This window comes from Silurus aristotelis, assembly GCF_946808225.1.
Source record: "Silurus aristotelis genome assembly, chromosome: 25".
NCBI classification, from domain to species: domain Eukaryota; kingdom Metazoa; phylum Chordata; class Actinopteri; order Siluriformes; family Siluridae; genus Silurus; species Silurus aristotelis.
Genome location: NC_139598.1, coordinates 17,967,870 through 17,983,159, shown reverse-complemented (window position 1 = coordinate 17,983,159; position 15,290 = coordinate 17,967,870). Strand labels below are relative to the sequence as shown.

The window sequence follows — 15,290 nt, the reverse complement described above, 5'->3', positions numbered from 1 at the left end:
CCGGAGACTCCTTCCGTAGATCTGAAAAAAAAAAAGGTATTAATTTTAGGAATTTTTTGGTAACAAATGTTAAATCTTTTTTATTATCCATAGAGTTATACGTTCCTGTGAATGGGCTGTTACTATGGAAACAAGTGCAAGCAGATCTAAGAGTTAAAACCACAAGCTAAAGTCTAAAATAAACACACCCCAGACACACACACATGCACAGTGAAACAAACCTACAGTAGGGAAACACAATTGCGTTACTTCTCCAGCAATGGGAAATCTATAGAGGTTAATGGTAAGTCATTGAAACCCTTCAGAGCGAATTCAGAGCGTCGCTTTATTCGGGGATTTGGGTTTATTTTTTATACATTTTGTGGGCTGTAGGAGTGAAGAAGAGCAAAGCCACACAGAGATTTGTCCTGATTCATGCATGGCTTCTCCACCTGCTTTGGTACACGCAAGTCCTCAGGCTCTCTGTTCCTCAGACCGACTGCTGCGTCACTTCAGGCTGAACTTCTCTCTATTTTAGAGCAACCCCCCCAAAAAACCTATGATGGAACTGTTGTGCTCATCTTCAGCTATTAGGTGCTAATATTAGCCAACATCCTCTCCAGGGTGCAAACTATTGTGCAGCTTAAATCTTCGGATTGTTGGCTCGGTGAGTTTTGGAAAACCCGAGCACTTAATTAAAGCCAGATTAGAAGGACTATGTGCAAGTTCTAACCCTCGCTGTTAAAAAAAAAAAAAAAAAAGATCATTCAATTCCATTTGCTACCATTTTACCATGCCACAAGTCTTACTTCTCAAATTACAAAGGGTTGGGATGTGCTTTGGTTGAGTCGTCTTCTTGGTTTAGTATGTAATAATAACCTCCACTCTTATGGGAAGATAATTCACTAGATTTTATGGAGATTTGTGGAGATTCATTGAAGCCACAAGGGTTCAATCAGTGTTCACATACAATAGGGTTGGGGCTCTATAGCAGGAGATCTTCCACTCTAACCCATGTAAAGCAGATCTTCATGAAGCTGGCTTTGTGCACAGGGGAACTGTCTTGCTAGAGGTTCAGGTTTCTGGGAAATTTACATCGAGAAACGTCCAACACAATTGTGTGCTTTCAAATATGTGGTAACCACGAACGGCTGGAAAAGTCGTGTCCAAAGGTTTTATCCATATTGTCCATTTAGTGCTTCAAAGGTGTGAATTCCCCAACTTAAATATCTGACGTGAAGGCGAGGTTTTACAGACTCTCTGGAATGCTGTTGCATCACCAGGAGTCTAGAGCAATTTTAGCTTGGTTGCGGTGTCAAGAAAAAGAAAATCACAGATCACAAAAAAAAAGTGAAAAGGACTGGTAAAGCTGTTTTTTGCTAATTACTCTGGCACTTGACTGATACCACACATGCTAATGGAGAGAAAAATCACCTCAGGCTCCTCTTGTTTGGTACATTAGGCTTGTTTGTGGTTATATGAGATGATTATTATTTTATAACACATGAATGAGAACACACATGTTAGCGGAATTCAGTCAGGATTTTATAGGAATCTCAGACAGTATGATCAGTAATAATGGCCTGGTCTGAACCTGGGCAGCTTCACCCATTTCTCATCAAGTCATTACTCTCAAGATCCCTTCCGATCTCCACTAGCAGAGACGTTTTTCTGCGAGAAGTCATCGTTACAGCGCTACGATCAGGTCGGTGCTCTCATTCAGAGTCTGCGGTCAGAAACTTGTCCGTGAGGGTGATTATCACTGCTACACTGTCCGAGTTTAAGCTGCTGTAATATCACACTTCTTAACCATGAACAGATTCCGCATGTGCATACAAGCTCCACCCTCTTCAGAGAAAAAACTAGTTTTCCCCAAATGATGACTGTAAAAATAAAAAACCCATCAACCAATCAGCAATGTTACTGCTAACGAGCTCCTAATCTAGAGCAAAGCACACCCCTGGAAGGCGGGGTTAGCGACATTCTAGAGCGCATCTAATTGATTTTGATTGGACGATCGGATGATTCGCCTGATTATAAATAGATTACAATTTAAAACATCCTCCAAAAAATGTCAGTAATTTTTTTTCTGTTGATTTTTTACCATCCAAGACAATTAAATCATCGGAAGGTATCGGGGGTTTATGGTCCAGGATGGCCAAGGTGCCACTTTTAGGGCCCCTGAGTAAGGCCCTTAACCCTCCTCTGTGTTCCAGGGGCGCTGTATCATGGCTGACCCTGTGCTTTAAATCCAGTTTCCTAATATCACTGGAATATGCAAAGAAAGAATTTGTTATAAGTAAAAAGCTTTTTATTTTTTTATCATGAGTGTTTATCTGTACACCTTGCATCACTTTCTGTTTCCTTTAACGACAAACTTCTGTCTTTTTTTTTCTACTTTGTGCTGGATAATACAATCTCCCAATACTTTAAGATGAAATATAAAACACAATATTATTGCTTTTATCTTATTAAATAAATGTTCTTATTTCAAAACACAACTCAAATCTATGTAAATGAATATAAAAACCTCTTCAGGCTCTCTTCCAAATCCACAGTTTGTTTTTGGGGTGCCAATAATTTTGTCCTGCCTGAGGTTTTAAGAGAAAAAATGTAATTGAAAGAAAGACCTCATGTTAATCACTGAAGCTTTTACAAGCAAAGAGCAGAAGATTATTTTTACAAGAGCCAAAGTGTTTCAAGGGCGAGTTGAAATCGCATGTAATAATTATTTGATACAGAATATTGTGTACACAACAGAATCCCCTGTGATAACAACTGTGGACGTGTAAAGTGTCGACGTAACAGTAACTGTGGTTCGTTTGTGTTTTATTAAACATATAAATACACACACACACACACACACACACACACACACACACACACACTGCAGCTGTTCATTTACTGTGGACTGAATGTTTTGCTCTAGTAGAGGGTGCCAAGACTTTTGGAAAGGACCCTCGTACAGGGATTCCATTTCATCATCATCAAAGAGCAGATGGAATAAGAAATACAAAGCGCATCATCGGGAATTCACCACTTCATCAGCTCTTTACTAATTCACCAATCAATCACCAATCAATCACCAATTCACCAATTAATCACTAATTCACCAATTAATCACAAATTCACCAATTAATCACTAATTTACCAATCAATCACCAATCAATCACCAATCAATCACCAATTAATCACCAATTCACCAATTAATCACTAATTCACCAAGTAATCACCAATTAATCACTAATTCACCAATTAATCACTAATTCACCAATTAATCACTAATTCACCAAGTAATCACCAATTAATCACTAATTCACCAATTAATCACTAATTTACCAATCAATCACCAATCAATCACCAATCAATCACCAATTAATCACCAATTCACCAATTAATCACTAATTCACCAAGTAATCACCAATCAATCACCAATTCACCAATTAATCACTAATTCACCAATTAATCACTAATTTACCAATCAATCACTAATTTACCAATCAATCACCAATCAATCACCAATTAATCACCAATTCACCAATTAATCACTAATTCACCAAGTAATCACCAATTAATCACTAATTCACCAATTAATCACCAATTAATCACTAATTCACCAAGTAATCACCAATTAATCACTAATTCACCAATTAATCACCAATTAATCACTAATTCACCAATTAATCACCAATTAATCACTAATTCACCAATTAATCACCAATTAATCACTAATTCACCAATTAATCACCAATTATTCACTAATTCACCAGTTCCCCAAGTCACCAGTTCATCCCCTTTTAGTTTTTCACTAATTCACCACGAATCACCAGTTCATAACCAATGAACCAGTTAATCACCAATTTACCAGGACATTACAATTCACCTGTTCTTTACCAGTTCATCACTAATCCACCACCAGTTTACCAGTTAATCACCAATTTACCAGTGCGTTCTGCCAACATGCCCGAGAAAGAAAAACATTGTGAATGAGAACGGACGATCTGAAAAAAGCGAGAAAAAGCAAGCGAGAGTGAGACGAAGAAGGCGAGAAAACGAGGCTGTAGAGGAGAGACGGATAAATGCACTATTTGAATTATGTAAAATAGGTGCGTGGGTGATCGAGAACAAACTGCGCGTATGTGTTAAAGAGGCAGAAAACGGCAGGGAGAGCAGGAACGAGGGGAGGATGAGAGGAGGGAGGGGAAGAAAGTGACAGTGAGAGACGGAGGGAGTGAGGGAGTGAGTGATAGCAGAGGCAGTGGGCATTTATGCTGGGATTTATATAAGGGTTTGCATTGATCTCCTGCTGCATCATAACACCGAGAATAAAGCTAAATGCAGCCTATGCTGGTGGCTTTTTTTTTTTGGTTGTTTGTTTTTTCCCTTTCTTTTTTTCTTTTTTCTTTTTGCTCTTTCACTCCATCCTGCCTGCTGGATCTCTCCCAGGCTTCCAACGCCTCCTCACCCAAAACACCGTCCATTCATTTGTTTCTGCTGAACCGTCACCATTCATCACTCACTCACACACACACACACACACACACACACACACACTGGAAGCAGATGCGCTCCCAAGGACGCCGTTTGATACATGCCAGCATGGCCTCTCTCTCTCTTTCTCTCTCTCTCTTTCTCTCTCTCTCTCTCTCTCTCTCTCTCACTCTCTCTCTCTCTCTCTCTCTCTCTCTCTCTCTACAGCTTTATTTTCTTCTCCAGCATTTCTGCAGAAGCTTGGCCTTCGTTCTTTCATGGTGTGAGTTCTTTGAGATGATGGTGATGGAGGATTCATGTGTATCTGGCAAAAAACATCAGGAAGCATTGCAGACAAAAGAAATGCGCGAGTGAGCAGTGTGTGATGGTTACAGGAAGTCAAGGCTGACAGAAGTTGCTATGTGCATCAAACACTTTTATACAGACACACTGAGGTCTGGGCTTCTATCAGTCCACGGGTCTGATCTCTGATAAAGTCGTATCAGAGATCAGAGAATTCCAGAAGCCTGTAAACTAAAGGTGGAACTGTAGAGTCACAAACAAACAAAAGGGGTACCAAAGATTCCAAGTGCAGTCCAGAGATCCGTCATGGGATTCATCTCAATCAGATCTGAAGATCTTTCGGTCTTGAGATAGTTGGTAGATGGTATCAAACAGTTTTGAGAAACAAGAAAGTATTTTATTTATCGACTTTTACACACTATCACCTTCCATTCCTCTAAAACATGTTCTCCAGTTAGATCTTGTGGAACGTTTTCGGGGTTCGAGCTCGTCGAAAGTCATCTCTCGTCATCTTCCAGTAAATGTGCACGTCGCTCGAAACACCTCGAACGACTCGTTGCAGCATCTCCATATTTCAAACGTACGCCGGATTTGTCCGGGTTTCATGGATGATTTTACGTTTGCTCTTTGTTCTAACTTGCTGTCCGTGATGAACTCGCAGATGTGGGAACGCACATGGTCAGAGAAGCACCATTTAGAAGTCCTGCACAGAGCCCTGACCCCCTCAACCCCACTGAGCTCCTTTGGGAGGAACCGGAACCTCCGTAACTTCTCCAATATCAGTATCTGATCTCAGTAATACATTTTACATTTTACATTTACAGCATTTATCCTGAGCCATTTACAATGATCTCATTCATACAACTGAGCAGTTGAGGATGACGGTTCATGCTCAGGGGCCCAGCAGTGGAAGCTTGGTGGTGCTGGGATTGAACCTATGACCTTCTTCTGAGAAGAGAAGAGAAGAGAAGAGAAGAGAAGAGAAGAGAAGAGAAGAGAAGAGAAGAGAAGAGAAGAGAATGGGATGTTCAACAACAAAGACATTTAATTGCTAATGGTCAGGGGTGCACAAACTTTTGGTTCTTGATTTATGAAGCAGGATAAAGGCATCATAAAATAGTCATTAAACAGTAAAAGTAAGATTCAGATCATAAAGTTCAGTGTATTGTTTCTATTCCTGCTGCTGATGTGAGACTCGTTTGTGATGTTTGCTGCAGGAGATGAAGTGCATTAGGGTTTTTTAGACAGCATGCTAATTATGTGTTTATCCCTCCCTCTTCCCCCCCCCCCTCTTTTTCTTTCTCTCTCTCAGACCACGCCCGCCTCAGGCGGAAAAGCATCGCCACTGGGCGCCAGCCGAGCATGGAGACCCCTCCCATAGCCCCCCCTCAACCCTTCCGACAATCAGTGAGTACCCCTCCATCCAATCCTCCCTCGCACCTTTCATCCCTTTCTCTCTTTCTCCCTCTCTCGGATACTCGTCCCTTCGCCCGCAATCCCACGGGCACACCGCCTCTTCCTCTATCTCACCCTCCCTCTCTCCCGCTATCCCTCTCTTCATCCCTGCCACCGGAAAGACGAATCCACCCCTGCACCCCACCCTCCTCTTCCACTGCTCCTCAGTCTCCATTTTTCTCTCTTTCCCATTCCCCCTTCTCTTCTCTCGTTTCTCAATGGGCGGGAGGACACAGAGTCGAGTCCAGCGTAAAGGCTCTGCCCTCATCTGCGGTACGTGAATCCGGAGACGCATGACGCAGCCGTGCCAAGCGCCAGCATGCGAGAAACGCCCGAGCGAGCGGCACCAAGGTGCCAGACAAACAATCTTAGTCTCTCAGAAAGCCAACATGCTCACACGGACTCGAGCCAAACCCTGAGTCAGTTGCTCCGACCTGATCCGCTACTGCTTCAGACAGGCTGAACTTCTCAGCGTTCTCCAGCAGAACACACCACAGTACACCTGCATTCGCTCCCACCTTCTAGAGCTCTCTGATGGTTTATCAAAATCTCCTCCAAATCGTAGTTGGAGTTCCTGATATACTGTAACATTAAACGCAGGAGATCAGGTTTTAGTCATGTTTTGCCCCAAAAATCTGAAATCTTTTACCTTTTTATCCCAACATTCGCATTTATATAAAAGTATTTCAAATCTAATAAATATATTTATTCATTCATAATGAATTAGTATGAATATTATTAATTAATGAATATGAATTAAACTTTTTCATTTACAATTTACCATTTTATATTATTATTATTATTATTTATATTATTATTATTATTATTATTATTATTATTATTTTTGTTTAAAATGTATGTATTTATTTATTTTATGCCAATTTGCTTCATTTTTTTCACTCTTTTTACATTTTATGATTGTACACACAAAGGTTTGGATTTTTTACATGGAAGATTAAAATTTAATGTATTATTATTATTATTATTATTATTATTATTATTATTATTATTATTATTATTGACTATTATTTAATTTTATTGTAAAAAAAAAAAAAAGTTTTATTGCCAGAAATGTTTACCATCAGGGTCTGGGTCAAAAATAAATAAATAAATAAATAAATAAACAAATAAACAAATAAGTAAATATATATATATATAAAAAAAAAAAACGACTTTAAGCCACACCCACTTTGGGTTTAAACGCTGGTATCAGATACAGACAGAAGTGTTACATCTCTGTTACATAATCGCAGCATCTCACATTACACTCATTAGTTGTGCTGTTGTGTAAAGCTGCAGTGCAGGAAATGCAGAGCAAATTTCTCTCTACGACTCCAAATATCTACTCATATCTACTCAAATATCTACACACACAGGTTTACATTGGATTAAATAATTCATTAAATAAATTCATACAAAAAAAGTGCATCTAAAAAGCAGTGTTTATGCAGCCTGAAGATCTGATAATAACTCAATTACAATCAATCAATAAAATCAATTAGCATGAATGAAAGTGTACCGTGTGTGTGTGTGTGTGTGTGTGTGTGTGTGTGTGTGTGTGTGTGTGTGTGTGTGTGTGTGTGTGTGTGTAGGGGTGTGGTGTTTATAGATATTATTGTACCCTCAATGCCTCATGCTATAACTTGTAGTAAACTGTACATTTTTGAAGGGTAGGAGCAATTCATATATATTTTTACATTTTTATGTTTTAAAAAAAGTTTTAATTAAGCATCTTGATATAAAATGTCCTAAAAGAAACCCCCCCCCCCCAAGGGTTTCTGGGTAATCGAGTAAAATGTGTGGTACAGCACTGCCCACTAACGGTTATACAGGGACAGAGCAGAGATAGAAAGCGTTTTGACACTGACTTGAACTTTTCTGACTTGACAGTTTGAGGTTTTGGACCTTACTCTGGCTTTAGTACTGGTCTCTAGATGTGACATGAAGTCTAGAGCTCAGTAATATGACATTGACTCTGATACCATGATTTTACATCCTGGACTTAGACTTGAAATTTCGAGACTATGATCTTGGTTTCTGGACCTGGATTGATGGTATGGGCTTCAGATCCAGGATTCTAGATTGTATGCTTGTGGAGTATGCTAAGGGCTTGACTCTGGACTTGACTTTGGATCTCGAGTTTTAAACTTGACTTGGATTTGACTGAGAGTCTACAGCGAATGGCTCATGATTTGGGACTGCCCACTAGTGGTTACACAGGGACAGTGCAGGGAAATGAACAGATTTGTTTATATATGTTTTTAAGGTCAGGGCTCTCAAATGTTACTTTTTCATCTATCACATTTTCACTTCTCTGTTTTCATCAAGTTCCACATCGACGTTTTTGGCCAGATCTGGACATTAATATGAATTGTGTTGAAAGAAGTCATTTCCCATGTCAGACTGTTGACTTGTTTTGTGCATCTCTCAGTACGGTGTGTTAATCCCTGGTGTTTAATTCCAGAGTTTTCTTGGACGAAGATTGAAGGGGTCTATAAAACGAGCGAAGAGTCAGCCCAAGCTGGACCGCACCAGCAGCTTCCGCCAAATGATCCTCCCACGATTCCGCAGCGCTGATCAGGACAGGTGATCAAAACGTTTCTACTCATTTCACTTTTCTCCTACGTTTATTTCTCTGGTATGAATGGACCTATGAGTTTAAGCCTTCGATCTCTTGCATGGAAGAAATCAGGAACAACAGTTGCTTGTATAAAGTTGATATTGGGGGGCTACACTTTTCATTTCTAGCCCCATTTTTTATCGTTTCCTAAAAGTTGCTCAGCCACACTGGAACATCTGTAAATGCGTTCCTGTACCACGCATGAGCAAAACGTAAGAGCAATCTAATACGACATTCGTCTAAAATCCCCTGATTGAAGGATGCCATAGAATTCACAAAACCCACAGGACGAAAGTGGTGACGTTAAAAATGAAAACACAACATATTTAAAATAAAGAGCTGTATGTTGATTTGGGGAAGAAGAGCCTCTTCAATTTTATGTTTAAGGTCCTGGTATATTTTTCTATTGTTTCTTTCCATCATGTCCATGGTTTCCTCTGTCCTCCTTTAAGAAAATGACATGTCAAATTACCTGCTGTTTTGCTCCAAACCCAGCAGTCTGCTGATCAAGTACATCCTGTCTGAGTCACATGTCCCTGATTTTCTTTGCAGGTGTCCTCTGGTATTGGGAAAAAAAAGATGTTTGATTGGTGCTGCTTGATAAAGTCATTGTTCAGTGACCTTTTCCCACATATGAACCACTTCCAGAGTCATAAAAACTACAGTATGGATGAAGTCCACAGTGGCGGATGAGGAACACAAACCATGTAGTTGAGTTAAAGATCCACTCGGTAAAATATGACTCCAGTTAAAGTAAACGTGTCCCTTTAAACTTCCACTTGCCTTCAAACGTACTTCAGTATCAAAAGTACAGTGGAACCTCGACACTCGGACTAAGGGTAACTCGAGCGGCTTGAAGGTTCAGAGTAACACTTCAAAACAGAGTTTGTACTAATAAATTACATAAAAATGTTTGAAAAACAATTTTATTATTGTATTATTTCTTTAAAGTAGCAAATAAAACATTAATGACAGCAATTCACAATTGTTGTTGAGTTTACAGTTCAGTACATGTACAATTCCCCTTCGAAAAAAGGAAACATTGAAAGGAGAGTCAAAACCTCTGCATTTTTTGTTACTGTTATTTTCTTGTTACTTTTTGGTCCTAGAACGTAACCCCCACGAGTTAATCTTACTTAATCAACTCAATTTATGTAAAAAGACTCAAATGACTCTAATTTTTAAAGTACAGATGTGCGAAAAAGCGACTTAAGTACAGTAATGAATGACATTGACTTTGTTAGTGTCCACCACTAGTTTCCTACAGTATTATACAGTTTACATCCAGAACATCGCCACCTGTGAGATGGAACTGGTTCCTTAACCTGGCATGGGAACCATATAACTAAAAATGACCTTGTACTAAACTGAGTGAAATCACAGATTGTCCAAGGGCATTTAATACAACGCAGTTGTGTGAAGTCATTATAGAGTCTTCTTGTTCCTTCTGAATCTTTCTTTGGTCTGATCTTCCAAGTCATGACTTATTCATTTACACATTGATCTCAGTGCTGAGTAAATGCTACCCCTGGGTTTTGGATATGTGCTTTGCTGTAGATAGTAAAGAGTCACAGAGATTTGCAGCTCTTCGCAGGTTTCCTGCAAGAACTTGTGTTGGGTTTGTGAGGAGTTGAATACAGGTAGCGATGAGTCGTTCATTTTAAAGGAGTCTTTAATGTGACTGAGAAAAATGAGTCGTCTCGAAGAGTGATTTGTTCGTTTTCTACTGGATGCGCATGAGTGAAGCAGCACAAAATCTCTGTAGGTTGTACGGGAAACAGAAACGAGTCGTTCATCTCGTGGGTCCTCTGGTTCGAGTCGTTCGTTCTTTTATCACGTGATTCCCATAAACGCTACACAACGTAATAAATCATATTTATGAAATGATATCTCAGTAGTTGGATGTGGTAGCTCAGAGGTTAAGATGTTAATCTTCTAATCAGAAGGACATTTGTTATAATTCCACACCACCAATGGGGTTCGGTCTGGGGTTTAAGCCCCTGTAGCGCTAAGCTGCCACTCTTGGGGCTCTTGAGCAAGACCCTTAACCCTCAGTGCTCAAGGGGTGCTGTATCATAGCTGACCCTGTGCTCTGACCCCAGCTTCCTAACATTACTGGGATATGAGAAGATAGAATTCACTGTGCTGTTTAATGCATGTGACAAGTATAAAGTGCTGCCACTGCTGGGCTCCTGGGTATGGCCCTCAACTCTCAACAGCTCAGGGTATAAATGAGACAGTTGTAAGTCACTCTGTATAAGATAAAGCCTTACGTGGAAGGAGCATCACTTTCCTGGTCTGCTGTTCTTCATTTTCTTCATGTTCTTCAAATCCCCCCCCCCCCTTCTCCTTTACTGATTGTTTTTGGATTCTGCAGCTTACATAACTCCTGGATTTACTCAGAGAAGTTCATCTTCCTCTCTCTCTTTTCTCTCTGCTCTCTTTCCCTCCCTCCCTCCCTCCCTCCCTCCTCCACATACTTTTTTTTCCCACTTTTTACATTCTGACTCATTCTGATGTATCTATTTTTATACCACTCTCTCTCTCTTTCTCTCTCTCTCTCTCTCTCTCTCTCTCTCTCTCTCTCTCTCTCTCTCTCTCTCTCTCTCTCTCTTTCTCTCTCTCTCTCTCTCTCTCTCTCCCTCCGCTGTATGTCTCTAACACCCTGATGCACATTTTATTCCTGAATGTATACAGTAACAGTGATGCTACGAAGACACGGCAGAGAAAGCTCCGGATCTCATGGGGTTCTATGGATTTTCAAACCTTCTCCTGATTTTATTTTTCTTTTATCTTAAAGAGTTTACTTTGTCTTTATTAACATGCTTGTTGTATAATCTTGTTGTAATTCTCGTGGTCTTTCAAGTTTTTTCTTTTGTGTCTAGTGCCTTTAGTTAAAGTGTATGGATCCATCTAGCTTGTGTGCTAGAAGGTGCGGTAAGTGTAGGTAGGTGTTTGTGTTTGCTGTTTCTCAGTCTGTTTCTGAATCACTCAGTTGTTGATTAAAAAGGCATTTCATGTGAACTCGAATGTCCCGTTACCTGTGACAATGTTTTGTACTCAGCAACTGATGCTTTCAAAACTACATAAAAAAACTTAGCCATCTAACCGAGTCCTAACCGAATGTGTCACTGGGTAGCTTTCCCACTGACCGCTTCAGCTTTTGGACGAGCCGTCTTATGGGCAAGGTGCTGAGTTGAGGGAACTTTCAGTTTCTGATGTTCTTTGTCTCCCTGCAGGACTCGTCTGATGCAGAGCTTCAAAGAGTCACATTCCCATGAATCCCTGTTGTCTCCCAGTAGTGCGGCCGAGGCACTAGACCTCACGCTGGACGAGGATGCCATCATCAAACCGGTTCACTCCAGCATTTTAGGGCAGGAGTACTGCTTTGAGGTGAGACTAGAGCTCTTGTGAATAATGCATGCAGTACATAAGGGGTAACAAATACAACCTGAGTAAACTTCATTATTTTTCTCCAGACAAAAAACTTTTTATTTTACTGAGAAAAGGTTACTGAGAAACTGCAAAAATGTAGAAATTCTTTAAAGTTTTTGGAAATCTTTTCCATGTCAGAAAATGTTTAGCTTTACCTCTAACGCTTGAGACTCTTCTTACACCGATCATTGATAACATTATGAAATTATAAGCAGTGAAGTGAAGAACACTGATGATCTCTTCATCATGGCACCTGTTAGTGGTTGAATATATTTATTAGGCAACAGGTGAACATTTTGTCCTCAAAGTTGATGTTAGAAGCAGGAAAAATGGGCGTAAGGATTTGAGCGAGTTTGAAAAATTGTGACGTCTAGACGACTGGGTCAGAGCGTCTCCAAAACTGCAGCTCTTGTGGGATGTTCCTGGTTTGCAGTGGCCAGAATCGATCGAAAGTGCTCCAAGGAAGGAACAGTGGTGAACCGGCAAGGGATGGCCTGTGTGGTCTAATCCAACAGACGAGCTCCTGTAGCTCAAATTGCAGAAAAAGTTAATGCTCTTAATGCAGGACTGTTTTGGCAGCAAAAGTGGACCAACACAATATTAGACAGGTGGTCATAATGTTATGCCTGACTGGTGTATCTCTCCTTACTTCACTAAACCAAAGTTTATCCTTGTTTCATAACCATTTTCATCCTTTGACTATTCCCTGTAAGTGAACTTTTATTATGGAAAGATAACAAAAAAGAAAGTTGTATTAATATTCATATAAAGCTGTGATTTCCCAGTTGTATCACTGTCAGAGCTGCTGTTATAGAAAGTTTATCAACACCTTCCAGTCGTTCAGGAACCATAATTCAACAGGGCTCTGTTATAGCACTGTGAATAAGTAATCGTTTCATCTATTCAACAATGGTCAAAGTATGAAAACTAGCAAGAAAATCAAAGATGAACACTGAAGAAATGACATGGAGAATTCAATCAGTGTTCACCAAATTGATTGGTGCAACTATTTTCCCCCTTTACTCCATTTTCTCGTTTCACAGGTGACCACTGCTTCAGGAACAAAGTGCTTCGCCTGTCGGTCGGCTGCAGAACGAGACAAATGGATCGAGAATCTACAGAGAGCTGTGAAGCCCAACAAAGTGAGTGGAACAAATGATCATAACTGATATCAGTACATTTTTCTCTTCAGTCCCAGTATTTTTAGCTTTTCCATAAGGACAATGAAATTCGTAGCTAACGATTACTCTTTCAGTTGAAACAAAATACCAGCAGAGGTTTTTAATAGGTTCATACTAATCTTCTGGGACCACCATTTTTTGGTGAAGTTTACAAAGGTCATTCTTCATTTCTGTGCCTCTTTCACCATTTTAACAGTTTCTGTCTAAAATATCTCAGATCTATGTTGCTTCTGTCATTTGAAGGGGTGAGTTTTGGGAATAGAGAATGTAGAACTTTTGTATCACAGATTGATTGATCAAGATGCTCGGGCGGCAGGAGCCGGGGGCTGAAATATGATATGCAGCTGACAGCAAGAGTTTTCTTAGCTGATACCTTTTTTGGAAAAGATAAAAGAACACACCAAGGATGCTCATTATCTCTGTGAGTGTGTGGATCGATTTATTTTATTGATGGAAGCTTGAAGGACAGAGAGGCTTCTTCTAGCATTCCAATTAAGCTTCATTTTCTGGACACGACTTCTTTTCAAACAGTGGTATATTTAGCTGAACTAAATTATTCCAGCAAACGCAGACCAGAGTGAAGCAATGGCATTTTGATCTGATTAAATGACTCAGCCTTTATGAAAACATCGCTCCCTCTATCCAACAGAGCACTCCGCTCTTCTGGTGGGAATGTTATATATAGTTTAATCTTTTTCCTTTTGTACTCATTACACACTAAATGCTAATCTTTCTTGAACCATGTCCAACCCTGTGTCCTCTCACTCCCCAACTCGGTTCTATTTATAATATTTTCACCTGGTTGAATAACCTGTAATTCATTTCCACTTCCTGTCAGACATAACCTTTAAGAGCATCAGCAGTCATTTCTTTATTTTCATGTTCTTATGCCATACGCCTACATGTCTCTAACAGTACTTAGCAGTCCACTGTTGCCTCCCACACAGGACAACAGCCGGAGGGTGGACAACGTCTTGAAGCTCTGGATCATCGAGGCCCGGGAGCTGCCACCCAAAAAACGCTACTACTGTGAACTGTGTTTGGACGACATGCTGTACGCACGCACCACCAGCAAACCCCGTACCGACACTGTCTTCTGGGGCGAGCACTTTGAGTTCAACAACCTCCCAGCAGTCCGCAATCTCCGGCTTCATCTCTACAAAGAGACGGATAAGAAAAGACGCAAGGTAGGAGAAGGCATTAAAGGTGAATAAAAAGGTTCCCCTGGGGGATGACTCTGATTAGCTGTTAGTTTAATGCGGTAATATAAGCCTCCAGATACTCAAACACTTTTAGCATGCTACTTAAGTACACATAAATTGCTCATGTAGCCCTTCAGAGAGATTGCATAACTCTGCATTTTAGTTCCTAAAATTTCAGGTAGGTAGTTTTTTTTGTCTGAGGTAATTCTTGCATTTGGACTTGCACAGTAGAATTCCAGTCTGGAAAGAAATTTTTACTTGCAGTGACTAAAGGAGATACTGATTTAGGGATCAATTTGTCAACAGGAGAAAAGCACATATCTAGGACTGGTCAGCATCCCCATATCCAGCATCACTGGTCGGCAGTTTGTAGAGCAATGGTACCCTGTGATTCAACCCAGTGTCCTGGCCAAGGGAGGGGGTGTAGGAGGGGGCAAGATCATTAATGCCTCTTTGCGACTCAAGTCTCGCTACCAGACCATGAGCATCCTGCCAATGGAACTGTACAAAGAGTTTGCCGAGTACGTCACCAACAACTACCGGACCTTGTGTGCTGTCTTGGAGCCTCTGCTGAGTGTTAAAAGCAAGGAGGAGGTAGCCTGTGCACTGGTGCATATCCTACAAAGCACAGGGAAGGCAAAGGTA

The 15,290-nt window shown here is 40.4% G+C and overlaps 1 protein-coding gene and 1 long non-coding RNA gene across 12 annotated transcripts in view; both read left to right on the top strand.

Moving 5' to 3' along the window:
• syngap1b (synaptic Ras GTPase activating protein 1b) overlaps positions 1-15,290 on the top strand; it is an 83,923-nt gene that overhangs the window by 43,355 nt on the left and 25,278 nt on the right. For all 11 annotated transcript variants that reach the window (XM_083529677.1, XM_083529673.1, XM_083529675.1 and 8 more), the window contains 6 exons: positions 6,065-6,159; positions 8,672-8,793; positions 12,067-12,220; positions 13,306-13,404; positions 14,391-14,630; positions 14,952-15,287. In XM_083529677.1, the coding sequence (XP_083385803.1) occupies positions 6,065-6,159; positions 8,672-8,793; positions 12,067-12,220; positions 13,306-13,404; positions 14,391-14,630; positions 14,952-15,287 (1,046 nt within the window). The remainder of the gene's footprint in view (positions 1-6,064; positions 6,160-8,671; positions 8,794-12,066; positions 12,221-13,305; positions 13,405-14,390; positions 14,631-14,951; positions 15,288-15,290) is intronic.
• LOC310719716 lies at positions 7,631-8,395 on the top strand. The gene is made up of 3 exons (XR_014531557.1): positions 7,631-7,757; positions 7,800-7,877; positions 8,162-8,395. It is a non-coding gene; the product is annotated as an uncharacterized lncRNA (long non-coding RNA).